The sequence below is a fragment of the Euprymna scolopes genome, chromosome 19 (assembly GCF_053919585.1).
Source record: "Euprymna scolopes isolate OS-2025 chromosome 19, ASM5391958v1, whole genome shotgun sequence".
In the NCBI taxonomy this organism is placed as follows: Eukaryota; Metazoa; Mollusca; class Cephalopoda; order Sepiida; family Sepiolidae; genus Euprymna; species Euprymna scolopes.
The window spans coordinates 82,610,919-82,628,630 of NC_136500.1; the positions used below are offsets into that span (position 1 = coordinate 82,610,919).

General features: G+C 35.7%; 1 protein-coding gene across 4 annotated transcripts in view; it reads left to right on the top strand.

Annotated features, from left to right (window-relative positions):
• Positions 1-17,712, top strand: part of LOC145239792 (uncharacterized) — a 364,141-nt gene that overhangs the window by 137,990 nt on the left and 208,439 nt on the right. For all 4 annotated transcript variants that reach the window (XM_080103293.1, XM_080103291.1, XM_080103294.1 and 1 more), the window contains exons 11-14: positions 8,246-8,787; positions 10,068-10,253; positions 10,781-11,023; positions 14,339-14,584. In XM_080103293.1, coding sequence (XP_079959419.1) covers positions 8,246-8,787; positions 10,068-10,253; positions 10,781-11,023; positions 14,339-14,584 — 1,217 coding nt within the window. The remainder of the gene's footprint in view (positions 1-8,245; positions 8,788-10,067; positions 10,254-10,780; positions 11,024-14,338; positions 14,585-17,712) is intronic.

Genomic DNA, 17,712 nt, shown 5'->3' on the forward strand with positions numbered 1-17,712 from the left:
TGCTTTTTTCTTATATACCTTAATTAGCCTGGGTGCTCGGCGTTGTCCGGGTGTTTGGAGATGTGTGTTGAGCAAAAAAAAAAAAAAAAATGGTAGTAGGCAGGCAGGCAGGTAGGCAGGCTCGAACCTGTGACACAAGGGCGGAAAAGAAAGTGAAAGAAAATCTAAATCTAACGCTACTCTATAACACGATCGGAAGTTCGGAACGTTAAAATTAGGCAAAGTCAATCCAACCGATACGATTACTTGCAAAAATGGCTCACAATATTATATAGTGTTATAGTGTTAAAAAAGCTTCAACCAGAACTTGCTCCCATACTTACGAAACTATTTAAACGCTGCCTTAAGGAGAAGTGCTTTCCGACCCCCTGGAAGACCTCATCAGTTTGCCCTGTATTTAAGAATTCAGGTGATAAGTCCTCTCCCTCTCAGTACAGACCAATAAGTCTCCTGTGTGTTATGAGTAAGTTGCTGGAATCCATATTAAATAGAGAAATAGTCAACCATCTCAGCAGGAATAACCTTCTTAGTGACACACAATATGGTTTCCACTCTGCAAGATCTACCGCAGATGTGCTGACGGTTATATCCCACAGGATAAGTGAATCTCTTGACAAAGGCTTCCTTTCTAGGGCAATTGCTCTTGACATATCAAAGGCCTTCGACAAGGTATGGCATAAGGGTCTACTTCACAAGATTTCCAGCTACGGTATAACTGGAAATGTTTTCTCAATCATTAAACCATTTCTCTCCGATAGGCTCATAAGAGTAGTGGTAGATGGACAAAAATCGGAGGCCTGCAATATAAATGCTGGAGTCCCTCAGGGGTCAATCCTGGGCCCAACTCTCTTCCTGATCTACATCAATGACCTCCCTAAACACATACTTAAATCATTCGTTGACATCTATGCTGATGACACGACCATCTACGGCAACACATCAAAGGCTGTAAATGACAAAGTTCTCTCTGATTCTCTCTCCTCTGATCTCGAGCGCATGGTTCAGTGGGGGAAGATGCGGCTGGTTACCTTTAATGCATCCAAAACCAAACTCCTATCCTTACATCATCAACGCTCTGATCTCCAGCTGGCATCAATTGTGATGGATGGCTCTCGTCTGGGTGAGGCCCCGTGTTTTGACAAGCTTCTGGGTTTGACCTTTACTCCTGATCTGAAATGGAACACGTACATCAAGTCTGTTGCCAAGGTCGCTGGAAAGATGGTGGGATCCTTCTACCGCTCCAGAAGATATCTCACTACTAATGCAATTCTCTATCTATATAAAAGCCAAGTACGTCCAAGGATGGAATACTGTTGCCATATCTGGGCAGGAGCTGCCAAAAACAGCCTATCATGCCTTGACAGAGTACAAAATAGACTTCGTGGTTTAGTGGGGGATGCCCTTTTCTCTACCCTGCAACCCCTCTCCCACAGAAGAGACGTTGCGAGCCTATCCTTGTTTTATCGTTATTTTCATGGCAGGTGCTCGTCTGAACTCCAATCCCTGGTCCCCCCTCGCCAATCTTTCACGAAAAACACCCGTCTAGCTGAATCCACTGTGAAAAATTTCCCCCACTCTATATCTGTGCCTAAATAAAAACGCAGATTCCATGAACAAAGCTTCTTTCTTAGAACTGCACGCCTGTGGAACTCTGTTCCGTCTGCCTGCTTCCCTCCGGACTACAACTTGGATGTGTTCAAGTCCAATGTTAACAAATTCCTAATGAACCGCCCCCTTAAGTAAACACTTCATCAAATCTCCACACTAACGTAATGTACTTGCAATAACCCTTATCCCTGAGTGGCTTCCGGGCCTTGATAAGTGGTGATCACTGTGTAAAAAAAAAAAAAAAAAAAAAAAAAAAATTGACCCCTCCTTGTAGAAAACTACCCAGTTGAGGGTAAAGAATTAATGTTTTTGGTCAATTTTTCAATATTTGTCGTCCAAGACGTTCAGCTTCAAAATGATACCAATCTCATGAAAATCCGTCCTCTCAGTCGAAAGTTTTAGGCAAACATGATGATTGATTGTAACGTCTTTTCAGACGAGTGCTACTCCCTCAGACGCTTAAAGTCCATGAGCCCAAAAATGACTTCCATCGCCACAGGACCATTTTAATAAGCAAATGCCTGAGGGAGTATCTATACACAGATGATGTTACAGTCTTTTTTAAATCAGAGATTTGCTTCTCCTAGAAAGGTTGTCTTCTCCACGGCTTACGGGAGCCCTCTCAACTCCAACACACACACATATTATAGATAGCACAAAATACATGCTAAAATATATATTCTAATTCTGGGATTGAATCATATTTGAAGAAAATTCGGTTTTAGGTGTTCAAATTAACTGCACCAATAACCTATTTCTGTCTTTGCTATAAGTGTCTTTCTCTCAACTCCTTTCACTCTATATTGATTCAACCACAGATAATTTCTTAATGACTGAGAATTTAGACGAAGAGTGACTCTCTATTTTCAGTGTCATTCTGTAATTTAAATATCATGTCTCTCTGTACACACCATAAACATATATGTAAATTAGATTGCAAAATACTAAATCTCTTTATTGCCATATAATACTAGATATTTATCCAGTTTACGACCCACTCTCCAACAACTTTTTCTTGGCATCTTCCGGCAAGTTACATAAACAGCTGGAAGATACTGAAGCGATTATCCAATCAGCTGTTAGAAGAAAGTAAGTTTCAAATGAAAGCATGAAATTCATTAAATCAAGAAAAATAATTATATAATCTCTTACATTCTGAAAGTGTTTTATATATATATATATATATATATATATATATATATATATATATATATATATATATATATATATATATATATATATATATATATATATATAAAACTTTCAGAATGTAAGAGATTATATAATTATTTCCACAACCAAACAACGTCGCAGTGTACAAGAGTCATGAAAGCCAACAAGCCGGTAGTCCAAGACTCGAGTTTCGCCCTCATTTGGGCTCATCAGTTCATATATATGCGAGAGAGATTAGACATACACGTGACTCGTTGGGTCGCAACCACTAGTACTATTATATATATATATATATATTACTAAACTCTGGTGTCATTTTTATCTGTACATGAATATGTTAGACGGTGGAAGCAACGAACTATTGTTGTGTTCACTTCTCTCACATTCTTGACTGATAACTCTGGCGTTGTTTGATATGGCATCAAGGATTTTTTGTCCGTTCTTACGACGCCAAGCTGATTAATTCCACCTTTCGAAAAAGGTTTCGTGTGGAGTCAAAACGTTCTCGTCAGCAGGACAGATCTCCTGCCATGTTGTCTTTTGTTTAATCAGGCAACATAGACTGGCGTTGTCTAGGCTGCTCGTCAGCACAGAAGATGGGTACATGAAAAAGCAAAAATAAAATGGTGTAATCAAACAAACTGGGTGTTTCAAAAACATGGCAACACTCTTCATTTATGTTTAACTAGCAGAGGGCACCCGACGTTGCCCAGTCGTAAAATATGCTTAAATATGATACTTCAATTTATCCAGATTTCGTATAAATTAAGTTGGTGCCAAAATAATATCGTTTTTTATATAAAGGCTGAACGTAAAAAAAACGACATTATTTTTGCACCAACCTAATATTATATAGTCAATTCTCTGTCGATTATTTAATATTATATTGTACCCGATATATTGTCGTGATTACAAAAGTAATATATATATATATATATATATATATATATATATATATATACAGGGTGTCCATAAAGTTCGTGTGCACTTTAAAAAATTTATAACTTTATTTGTATTTGCAATAGCAATAATCTGTAAAATGGATTTGAAAGAAGTAAATCTATATTTTTTAAGCTTTTATTGAAATTTTATTTAACTTTCCACATGCCCTCCATCATTAGCAATACAAAGGGTAATACGATTTTGCAGTTTACGAAAAACATTTGCCAAATGATTTATAGTAATGCCTGAAATCACATTAGTTATTCTAGCTTTCAAATCTTCCAATGAACTAGGTTTGGTTGCATACACAATTGTTTTCACATGTCCTCATAAAAAAATCTAATGGAGTCAAATCTGACGAACGTGGAGGCCAATGAAATGGTTCACCCCTTCCGATCCATCTGTTAGGAAATTCCTGATTTAGAAACTGTCTAACATGCCGAGCAAAGCGATAAGGAGCTCCATCTTGTTGAAACACTGTATCATCTTTCAAGTTTAATTGTTCAAGTTGCGGAATAAAGTAATTCTGCAACATATCTAAGTAGCTGTCACTGTTAATAACACGATCTTCAAAATAATATGGCCCTATGATTCGATTTATTCCCAAAGCACACCACACATTAACTTTAAGAGAGTCCCTTTCATGTTCAACAGTTTCATTTGGGTTTTCAGTTCCCCAAATTCGGCAATTATGCCTGTTGACCTTGCCACTAATGTGAAATGTTGCTTCATCAGAAAACAGTAAATTACTCACAAATGCATCATCATTGCAAAGTTTTTCATTGAACTGGTGACAGAAAGTTAGCCGTGCATAATAATCCTCTTCTAACAACTGTTGATGTAATTGAACTTTGTAAGCTTTCATATGAAGTTTTGCCTGCAGAATCTTATGCACAGTAGACTTTGGCAGCCCGAGCTCCAATGATGCCCGTCTTACAGACTTTCTTGGACTTGCAGTAAAGGATTTTTCTATGGAAGCAACACTTTCGTCACTGACACATGGCCTTCCAGACCATGGTTTATCATGGACAGAACCTGTCTTTTTAAATGTTTTCATCCATTTAACAATTGTGTTCCTATGAGGCGCTTTTTTTATTGTATTCAATTCTAAACTTTCTTTGTACAGCAATAGTAGATTTCAATTCAGCCAACCAAAGGACACAGTTTACTTTTTCCTCAATTGAAGCCATGGGATCAAATTGATTCTGAAAATATTTTTTACTTATTTTTTACTTATCTAAAAATTGTTACGAATTTTGTGGTGAAAAATTATTCAATAACTATGCTTAAAACTAGATACATGAAACTTTATAACATTTTTTACAGATTATTTCTATCGCAAATATAAATAAAGTTATAAATTTTTTAAAGTGCACACGAACTTTATGGACACCCTGTATATATACATATGACGGATAATAAATAGCTAAAAATAAACTAACATTAATGGGTAGAGGAACAGTTCAAGTCGATTTACTTGAAACGCTTATTTTTAACATGCTCGTAAGAATTGGAGGTTGAATTCATTATAAAATTTGGTTGTTGAATGTTTTGATACACTTCGTACAATTTCGTAGAATTCATACGTCTGGTCTTATAATTTTGATCAAGTGTAAAATGCTTCATTTTATAAACATGTAAATTTCTGAATTAAATGTTTGGAATGTTGCTTTTTATGTTCCATAACCTTTCAGGTTGTTGGTTGGTTGGTTGTTTTTGTTTTACGGTATATCAACCCTTTTCGGGTTATTTAATGCCGAATCAAAAGATTTTGAAGAAAAAAATTTTTAATAGAATATATTTGTTGTTTTCACGTCAGTTTCTATTTAACCCATAGTTGGGACCCTAACAGGTACTACCACTCCGGGTCAGAGTGGACCTGAGAGCAATGGTAATTAAAGGGTGGCTCCACACTCCCCAAAGCCCACAAGCTGGGGCCTCACCACTGGATATAGTTTAAGGTCATATCCAGGATCCCCATTGAGGGACTTTTACCCTCTGCAGGGGGGCAGTCGACGTATTCTAATGCCCCACCTACAGGGCCTTTCAGGTTGTAGTATTGGAAACCTTAAGTGGGAGGAGTTTAAAATCTATCCTAAAAAAAAAGTTTTTCTCAATTATTAAATCATTTCTCTCTGATAGGTTCATAAGAGTAGTAATTGATGGGCAGAAATCAGAAGCTCACAGTATTAATGCTGGAGTCCTTCAGGGTTCCATCCTGGGCCCAACTCTCTTCCTGATTTACATTAATGATCTTCCAAATCATATCCTTACATCATTCGTAGACATTTATGCTGATAGCACTACCATCCATGGTAGCACATCTAAGACCGTAAACGACCAAGTTCTCTCCGATTCTCTCTCCTCTGATCTTGAGCATGTGGTACAATTGGGAAAGAGGTGGCTTGTTACTTTTAATGCACCTAAAAGCAAACTTTTATCTTTACATCATCAACGCTCTGATCCCCATCTGGCATCAATTGAAATTGGGGAGGCCTCATGTTTTGACAAGCTTCTGGGCTTGACCCTTACTCCTGCTCTGAAATGGAACATGTACATCAAATCTGTTACCAAAGCTGCTGGAAAAATGGTGGGATCCTTCTATCGATCCAGTAGATATCTCACTTCTGATGCAATTCTCTATCTATATAAGAGCCAAGTTCGTCCAAGGATGGAGTACTGTTGCCACATCTGAGCAGGAGCTGCTAGAAAGGACTCATCCCGTCTTGATAGAGTTCAAAATAGATGCCCTTTTTTCTTCCCTGCAACCGCTTTCTCACAGAAGAGATATAGCGAGTTTGTCTTTGCTTTATCGTTATTTTCATGGCAAGTGCTCGACTGAGCTTCAATCTATGGTCCCCCCCTCGCCAAACATTCACAAGAAACACTCGTCTAGCTGAAAATACTATCAATAATTCCCCTCACTCTTTATCTGTGCCTAAACCTAAACGTAGATTCCATGAACAAAGCTTCTTTCTCAGAACTGCATGCCTGTGGAACTGTCTTCCGTTTTCCTGCTTTCCAGCTGACTACAATATGGTTGTCTTCAAGTCCAATGTAAACAAGTTTTTGATGAGCCGTCCCCCTTAAGTTAACAAATTTACTGAATTTCCATTACTGACAATTACTGTATTGTCCAATTCACTACTGTACACTCTTTAACCCTTATCCTCGAGTGGCCCCTGGGCCTTGATAAGTGGTGATGCCTATGTAAAAAAAAAAATTTCACGTGATCTTAAATTTTTGATCAGGAGTATATATATACAGGAACGAAAATCTATCACAATAGTCTTTATTTTTGGATAATTCACTTCAGATATTTTCAACTTCGACTTCCCGACTCACAATTTAGGGATCGATCAACATGAATCTACTTTTTTCTTCTGGCTTTTTAGAAAAGCTCTGTTTTACTCTCATTATCTGCTCTAATCTCCCTACACACTGCTTTATATACTTTGACAAGATCACTCTACATTGCACGGATGAAATTTACTTACCTCAGCAGGCATGCAATCTGATCGGTAGCTGACTGTATCAGCCCATCCTCGAGGGTCAGGCTTATTTCACTCCGTCTCATTTTTCCTGCTACCTAATTCTCTCATACACCTAAATTTATTTTGCCTGACATCTACCATTTATTGATAGATTTAACCTTCGAGCTGACCTTTCACCAGGTCACACTTGCAAGTTTCAGCTGAACAATGTTTTACCAGGTTTAGTCTAAAAACATTTTTTTTCCTCTGTGAACTCGATCCTCATAAACTCGTGTCAACAATAATGTCAATTCTCTCTGTACAGTTTCCCAAATGCCTTAATCGCTTTAAATCCTTCTGAAATATTATTTTATGATTCACATGACTGAAAGATGCGCTTTGTGTAAATTAATTCCTATTTAATTTATGTAAATTATTTCGAGTTGAATAGAAAACACAGAATCAAGTTGAATTATTTTATGTTCTTTTCTCTCACAATGAAGACGTTCACTTTTCACATAAGCAGCAGCAGTTCTTTTCTTTTTTCTCTAACCAATCACATGTGGCGTCTAAAAACTAAAAGTCATCTGTCAAGCAAAATAGCCGTCTTTTATTCACCATTTTGAACTCTCAATGGCGACTAAATTTACATAATTGCATTATTTTTGTATCTGAAGGGTTCTACGTTTGCACGCCACTGCTTCCTTACAGCAGGCGCATGCAAACCATGGCTGCTTACTGCTATGATTCTCTACGCCGTTACCACACCATAGGATCTCGGCATTTAAAATTTTTTAACAATATTTTGTTTAGACTACATTATTTTTAACCTTATTTTTAATACTTTATTAATCCAATTATCGAAATAGTGAAGTTTGTAGTGCTAGCATAAAGATAAAGACAAAAACAAAATGACTGGCAATACGCAAACTTCAAATCCGTCTTATTAAAAAAAACGAAAAAAGAAAAGAAAAGCGAACCAACCCGTTTTTTTTTTTTGTATGGCGGTGTGATTGTAATGAAATGACTTCTTTTTTTTATATAAACAGAAATGCTTGGCGTCCTTGCTTGAAGAGGAACTTCAATTACAGTGTTCACCTACCAACGATGCTTGATTTAGCTGCAGTGATCAGCAATGAAGATTTTCTTGAAATGAGCCACAGTCTGGAGGCATTTGCTGGCTACATCCATTCTTTCATAGGAGGGGAAATGCTGACCACAACCAGTGCTTACGACCCTCTGTTCTATGCCATCCATGCTTACATTGACCAGCTTTATGCCACCTGGCAAAAGATGTTCAATAACAAACACAAGTTCCCCGCAGCCTACGGAAATATTCCCATGGTGCCCTTCAATGTGGCCCCCAAAGATGTCCTTGATCTTAAAAGTGATCTCTGCATTACATATGCTGTACCAACTAAGGGGCGACCATGTAACTCGAGCGAAACCACGTTTGGGTCTGCAGGGTCTGGTACTGCCCAGCCAGATATTTTGGTCAAAGTGATTAGCAGTTCCGGTTATGACCAGTTTGGTTACGATCAGGAAGGTTTTGATCGGAGAGGATTTGATACATCTGGCTTCGATCGTCTTGGTAAGTACTTTTTTTTTAATGCATCTACGTATTTACTTACCTTCCCACAAGGGCAGCTTACATACAACATTGGTTTTAATGTGTGTGTGTGTGGGGGGGGTCCAGCTCTCTATAAAAGTTCACTCTGAATTGGGGCAAAAATAAAAATTGACTTAATCTAAAAAGATTTCTCTTTTACTGACTGAGAGCAAAAAAAAAAAAAATTAAGTATCAGAACTGATACTACACTTTGCTATAAACCAAGAGGTTAAGGAGTATATCTTTATATTAGTTTGTCGCACTTAAGTTTGAAATAACATTTTTTTCCTAATTTTTGGTGAGGATAATCATTTTTGCCGAATATGTAAGTATACGAAAGAGGTTTTATTTGAAATGCAATTTTCGTCTGTGTCTTTATCTGTATAAGCACCAAAACTTATTCTTGACCGATGCCGGGAATTCTGCTATGTTACTAAAATGAAAGTCTTACAATCTTTTAGGTATTTCTATGGATAAAGACCCATGAAAATCGCATTCCAAATAAAACCATTGATATACTTACATATCAACCAAAAATAAGTATCTCCATTAAAAATTAGGAAAAACTCAGTAAAAATTTAATTAAGACTAATAATCAAGTTTATCGTATTTTGCATGAGTCGTCCATTTTAAGAGAAATCTTTATATTTGCTGAAATGGCAAACGGAATTATCTCCCTTGCTTTCACATAACTTCAAAATTATGATAAAACTGCAATTTAAGATAAAATTGATTTTTTACTCTTAATTAAACTTCTAATTGATAATTTTCTCTAATGTTTTGGTCAGGATACTTATTTTTGCCTACAATGAATTACTTTTAATTAAATTTCTATTCAATAATTTTTTCATAATTTTTTAGTGAGGATAGTTATTTTTGCCTGATACATAAGTATATCAAAGAGTTTTTACTTGAAATGCGCTTTTCATCTTTTCATCCGTATATGCACCTATATTTCTGATGATTGTTTTGTATGTTCAAATCCTGATAAACCTTTGTTTTCATTTTTTGCATATTTAGTGTTTAGTAACATATCTTTGAAACTATCAGTTCTAAAGTGCTGAAAATTGGTAGGGAGGTAGGTAGACTATCCCTGGTAATGCGTGATTTCGCTCGGAAATACCCATAGATGTTGAAGTTATAAAAAGGGGGGGAGCTGACATGTCATGAAGCAGACCCAGCAAGACAAACCATGTTCAAATTTTATTTTATTTTTCTTTGAATATAATTTTTTTTTCAATGTTTTGTTCGTCTTCTTCAAGGATTTAACCGTGATGGCCTCGACAAAGAAGGTTATGACAAGAATGGCTATAATCGTTATGGTTTTGATCGGAATGGTTACAACAAAAATGGCTTCAACAAACGAGGCTTCGATAATAATGGAAACCGAGATATGACGAGTATTTATAGTAGGATGGGATTCGATAGACAGTGCTTTAACAGAAAAGGTAAACATTTGTTTTATTTGGCATGTAAAGAATTTATTTATTTATATTTGTACTGAATTTGCCGTTTTTCTTTTGTTTTTTGCTGTGGGAGATAAATTTTGTGAGCTTTTTTTTTATTTCTTATTTGTAAAGAATACAACATTGTTATTGCTTATGTGATATAAATTCTGTGCATTTTTCTTTTTCTGGCAGGGAAAACTTCTTCTTTTTTTTTAAGAATATTGTGTGCTTTTTACGATCTTTCCAGACAGACTTGGGGTTAATGGTAAAATAATTTAGCTAACTGCCCTAAAAAGTTAGAATGGCCCGGAAATTGGGAATCATTTTTATGTTTAATTTATATACGAAACTGATCCCTCACCCTAAATTCTAAAATATTTTTTTCCGTTATTTTTTTTTCCACTAAGTTTTTCAGAGTGTTCATACGTAATCGTTTAAAAAAAAAAAAAAGGAGAATATTTTTTTAGGTTGAGGATGTTAATATACATATTTACCATAGTTTTTTTTTTTTTTTACATTCTTTTTAGGTCTGACACGTAATGGCTATGATCGCTATGGTTTTGACATCAATGGCTATAATTTTGATTATTGTGGATATTCTTTTAACGGACCCTTTGTGACTCTGCTAAGTTTCCACGTCTGGGAAATACTTCATACCCAACCCCATGATTTCCTTGTCACACTGACCAAAACTTGTGAACCCCTACAACGTTTACCAAATTCTTGGTATGAAAAATTTTGGTCTCAGCCACCGAAGACTGCAGTTACTGGTAAGTAGTATAAGATTTTTATGATTTTTTAAAATATTATTTACTATGGTATCACAAATTATCAAGGCCTGAAGGCTATTCAAGGATAAATTTTAACTGAGTGTTAGGTGGATGGTGAGACAACCTCATGATCAATGGTAATGATGATAGTAATTAGGCAGATTTTGATTATTTAAAAGGACGGCTCAAAAAATATTTGTTTACATTAGACTTGAAAACTACCATGTTGTAATCATCTGGGAAGCAACCCAGTAGTATTGTGTTCCATGGACTTTGTTCATGGAAATATCAGTTAGTTTTGGAGATGGAGAAAAGGAGAACTATTGACACTGGTTGTAGCTAGACGAACTTTTGCTGTGAATGTTTTTTTTTACAGGGTTAGATTATAGATTGAAGCTCAGTCGAGCATCTGCTATAAAAATAACGACAGCAGGGAAAGACGAGCAACGTCTTTTCTGTGAGAGATAGGAATGGTAGGGGTGAGCAATGGACATTGCCCACTGCAATTTCAAAGTCGATTTTGTACTCTGTCAAGGCAGGAAAGGTTGCTCTGGGCAGCACCTTCTTAGATGTGGCATTGTGGCAACAGTACTCCATCTTTGGGCATATTTAGCTTTTATAGAGTATTGCGTCAGTAGTGAGATACCTCCTTGAGCAGTAGAATGACGCAACCATTTTTCCAGTAATCAGATTCCAACTTTGCCAATGAGATCTTTCATGTTTTTTAATTCTACACACTTAAATATAAAAATAAAAGTTTAGTTGACAAAATATGGTGAGCTAATCAATCAAATCAAATTTATAGCAACGTGCAACAAGCCATGTAAAAAGGCAGACGATGTATACGTCTATAACTTACTTTTGTTAATATACTAATACTGTGTTTTTTCTTGATTACTAGCAAGGGTACCCGACGTTGCCCGGGTGTTTGGAGGTGTAAAAGGGGGGGGGCAGAACGAACCCGAAGGCAGAAAAGAAGGTGAAAGAAAACGTGAATTTTTACCGCTAAGTTACGAAGTGAAAAGCGTTACAATCAAAAAGTTGACTTGCAGAAACGAACGTTGGCTGGAGGCCAGTTAAGTTTTCTGCCGTTTCATTTCCCCACGATGTTGGGGAAAACCAGCTCCAACAAAAAGGGAGTGTCTGAAATGAGGGGTTTTCCCGACATTGATCAAAACTGAGTGCTTTCTGGACGAGCAAATCATAGATATTATAAACTAGGGAGTATATAAAAGTTCTAAAAATAGTACCCCCCCCCCCGAGAACGAAAAAAGTCTTTGCTGGATATACGGCCGTTTTGTCTTTTATATATAGATTACTGGCTTGCAAAGCTACAAAAGAACTTCTAACAAAATTTTCGGCTTGAGTTTGGGTTTTATGTACGAACTGAAAGAAATTCTTACTTCATGTATGAATTATAAAGATAATTGTTTGTAAAGAAAGTTTTCTTCACTCAAAAATAGTTTTTTTTTTTTTCATATTGAACGACAAAATCAATCTTTTCTAACATTTCCATCCCGACCATTAATTGACGGCGAATAACAGTTCAATGTACATAGTAAATTACAGATTTCATACCTCCAAGAATTGGCTATTGCTCGATGTTTGGCAATCCATTGAAATTTTTCAAAAATTGTTAGCTAGGTTCATGACAAGTTGAAATATAGTTATTTCTTTAGTCTGCATAAAATCATTGCCATAAACATCATTTACAAGATTTGTTGTATGCATTCAAAGAACTCGACATCCATTTTCTTCCTAGGCCGTTCTATGTCTCGCATTACAATCATATGGTTTCGCCAACTTCCATTGACTAACGGTTAAATTCTGACCTCCCATCCATCAATCATTCCTCCATTCAACTAACGGCTTTTTTTATGTCATACATCAGGATTATATAAATAACAAAATCCTGTCATCTCATGTAACGATAAACACTCATAATTTTTTCTATGTAGAATAGAATTTTTTGCATTTTTGAACCATATGGTTATATAACAGTTTCCTCATCTTTACGCAATGTTTTGAATTGTCATTGAACTCTGCAAAATCGTTCAAGCTGCAGGTAGTAGAAGACAGGAAATGACTGGAAAATCTTATGGTCCTCCTCTCCACATTTGAAGGTTTAGTCGGTTTTGTAGCCTCATCTGAGGCTGTATTACAATGAGATATCAAAACAATGAATTTATGGCGACCAATGAGTCAAACGAGCTGGAACAAAGGAAGCAGAGAATAGATCAGACAATTCTGAAGAACACATGCCATAACAGTATTTATAGAAAAGACTGAGACTAGTAACATCAGGTCTGTAAGAACAAGAGTGCAGAAAAGCAGAAAAAGATAGAGCCAATCAAATTATAGATACATTTCTATCAAGTTCTATCAAGAACCCTTGGGACAGATTTATCAGTACAAATATGACGACAGTACTCTATGCACAAGGTCTAATAGTAGATTTGTAGAGATAGAGAATAGCCTCAAGTGTAAGAAAGCGTTTGGAACAATAGAACCGACCTCTTCACGAGAACCCGAAAGAGCAATGGATGTACGTCTTTGTATTATTTGGATTGTTCAGACTACTGTTTTCATTTGGAGTGTTATTTTCACAAGGTTTCGGTCAATGTAACCTCCGACCTTCTTCAGGTGTATCTTATCAAACTCTTGGAACGTTTCTGTCGAACTCGGGAATTTGGATGGAATTTCGAACGGAACCCTTTATTGACTTCACGGGGATAGCTTACACTTGCGAATTGCTTAGGACGTCTATCCAGTCATGGCTGATGAGACAATAGCATGCTACCCTTGTGAAGTAAATAAATGGTTCCATTCGAAATTCCATCCAAGTTCCCAAGTTCAACAGAAACATTCCGGAGTTCAACAAGAAGATCAGAGGTTACATTGACCAAAACATTGCGAAAATGACACTCAAGATGAGAACAGTAGTCTGAACAATCCAAATGATGCAAATAACCAATCCTCATCTCAAAAATTCGGAAATGTATGTCTTCTTGTCATGTTTTTGTTATTATACAACAGTTTCCTATTTGTTTATACAGTTTTTTGCATTACCATTGAAATCTGCATGATCTTGTAATCTGCACTAGTTAGGTACTAATCAAGGGCAGATAACCACCTTCCGACATAATTAGATGGTTAGATTGCCTTGTAACCAATCTGGTCATAACAGCTTTTGATCACCCCATTCTTGTCCTGTTTATCCATTAGGCATTGCATCTTGAGGTGCCAAATCCCACGTCAATCTGCTATGTGGAACTGAAAAATACTAGACAAATATTTTATTTTTTATTTTCATAGATTTGGTGAAATCTGACATCCCTCTTGAGGAAGAAGAAGACGTTATTTCTCGCAATTTGTGCTTCTTGGTCAAACCATACATATCCTATTGCCCTTGTCACAAGTTCACCCCTTGCACGCATAATCTCTGCTTGGATGCAGAATGTCCGAGCTATCCCAAGGCCACTTGTTCCATTGATGTCTGTGCTGAGTGTACACCAGTCTGGTACCTGAATGGGGAAATTGTGGATTGCAAGGCTGTGCGAGGTAAGTAGACCTTTATTATTATTATGTAATGTTACACATTATAAATGTATGGAAGCATAGAGGCATAACAAAAAGAGATGTAATCTTCTCTATTGACTGTATACATGGTATATTTTTTTTAGTTAGTTTTAAAAATCAAACCTATGAAATGACTGTTATTTTCTTTAAGGTAAGTTATTGAGGAAAGCATTTTTTCACTCGCACACCGTCATGTGTTGTAAAGAAATGGGGGTAGTAACAGTTTCATGTGTCTTTATAGGATATATCTGCTAAAACATAATGGAGATATTTTTGATTGGGATTATTGTCCATAGTTAAAAATGCTGCCCTTCATGTTTCGTTGCCGAATGAACCTTAGCCTGTACCACTTCATAACATCCACAGTGGTGTTTTACAACGGTTGTTCTAAAAGTAATGCCTCCTATTCTTTTTATTCCGCCCGAATGGATCAGAGTGGATTGCAAATTGCATTGTTATGATGGATGAACTTATGCATTGATGATCTGGAAGTTTCATCTCTCTGTTGCAGATATTGGCGGTGTGAGGCTCTAAGAAAGTAACCCCTGTCATGGACGTGTGTCAGAAACAGATGCGTCATTTAATTCCCGGCAAAACTGCATCGAGAACTATGGTGACTATGTAGAAAAATAAATTCTGGATCACAAAAGGTCACTCGTTTTAATGGTACTACTCACGTCCTCGTAGTTCTTCAACTTCTTGAATTGAAAAAAAAAAAAAATAGGAGGCTTTACTTTTGGAGTGACCCTTGTATTATCGCTAAACATTCTTTGCTACACATACTCACTATCCAGGTTTACTATCTATGCTCACTTTGACAGCAGTGGCCATGATTGTGGATGTTGACTGTGTTTATTTGCCATTTGTTCGTTGTCAGCTTTATCAAAGCATATTTGTTGATGAAATATTTTTCTCGTTCCGTGGGATTTCCACAGGATCCAGCTAGTAAGTAATTATTGAAGAAAGCATTCTTTCACTCACTCTATATACGGTCAATGTTCCTTTCTACAAAGGTTCGACACTGGCTGTTTTTATGCTAAGCCTCAAGTGATCACAATTGTGGATGTTGACTGCGTTCGTTTGCCACTGTTTATGGTCTTGTCTAATGGTTTTTTCCATGTCTTCTTAAGACACCATGTTTTATTTTTGCTGTCCAGACTTAGGTCCCTGCAATTGCTGTGCTTCTTTCAACATGCTTGAACCAGCGAAGACAAGTTGCCTTTATTAGAATATCAAGTTTTGGAATGGCCAATTTCTCAAGTAGAGTGTCTTGGATCTGATCTTGTTTTACATTGCATATCAACCTAATCATTACCCTGTCACTTATATATATATATATATATATATATATATATATATATATATATATATATATATATATATATATATATATATATAAGGATAAGATAGTCACACACTTTTTGAAGGCACTCATTTTTAAACAGAATTTAAATGAAAAATTTGGAAAACTTTTAAGTGTCGAATATAATGATGAAATCATTTTTTTTTTTAATTTTAGTTGTTTTTTTTGTTTTTTTTCCGATATTTCACTAATAAATCACCTCATCAGGGTAGGAATTCCGATCCGTAAGTTTTTTTTTCTTTTTCCTTTTCTTCATTTTGGTGTTAGGGCGGGGGCAATGCCTCGGAGCAGAAGAGAAGAGAAATGAATGTCCTGTTTCGGTATATCTTTTCCTTTAAATCCCTGCTCGAAAACCAGAACAAAACACATGGATATACTGAAAAAGAACGTTCATTTCTCTTCTGCTCCGAGGCATTGCCTCTGCCGTAACATGAAAATGAAGAAAAAAAAAACTTACGAATCGGATTTCCTACCCTGATGAGGCTATTTATTAGCGAAAATTCGGACAAAAAAATAAATACATGATTTTTTATTATTATATTCGACACTTAGAGATTTTTAAACTTTTTCATTTAGATTATATATATATATATATATATATATATATATATATATATATATATAAAATCAAATTTTAGTCATTCAATGAATTTTAAAATTTATGAAGTGAAATGTTTGAATTTCAAATCAAAAGATTTTTATTATTCTATGTAAGACAAAGAATACATTTGAAATATCATAACTCCTTATCCTGTAGGATTTTGATGTCTACCATCTCTTCAGAGGAGAAAATATTAGCAAATGGTTATAATCGTTTACACCTTATTTGCTAAAGTCAGTGAGACATGGAAAATCACAATTAAACGTTGTTTAAGTATTTAAATGTCATAGAGTAAGGGAAGTTAATGAAAAGGATATAAAAATTCATATCCAAATTGCATGGTAAAATCCGAAGTGTATGTCTTTGATAGCAGTGTTGTAAAATGATCCAAACTGTATTTTGAGTAATCCACATCACAATGTAATGGTCCGAAGTTTGAAATTCTTCAACTCGAACTTGAACATTACGTGAAAATGGAAGTATATGTTCAAAACTATTTTGAAGACATTTGAAATATGTTTTATGAATTAAATTTAACGAGCCCGGGTGTGGAGAGGATTTATTGAGCAATGAAGCCATAAAAAAACTGTTTCAAACAAAATAAAAATTAACCCACCCCCTAAAAAAATGTAAATAGCAGCGAGTATCCGTGCGAGCGCAAAAAGAAAGAAAAAAGTGGTTAGCAGGTAGGCTCGAATCTATAACACTATGAGGAAAACAAAATGAAAAAAAAGTGGACAGTTCAGTTGCCGCGCCCACCGTGACATATGACGCCGCCGCCGGACTATGTATTAAAAAAAGCCCCCCCTCCTCACCATTCTCATACTTTTATATTTTCTCACTAAACTAACTTCTGTTTCTTGGATATGTATTTTTGAAATTAATTGGCAAAGGTTCTTTAAATTTTGAATAAATAGACAAAATGTCTTTGGAACCATGTCTAAGATGCAAATGTGTTTGATTAAAAATCATTATTATTATTATTTTTTGTCTTGACTTTTTTTCGTGTTAATTTCGGATAATAAAATATCAATCATCAGAGAAATTTTTTAAAAAAAATTAAAGTTTAAACTTTATTTTTATTTATTTATAATAGTTTATATATATATCTATAAAAGTGAACGTGTGTGTGTGTGTGTGTACATT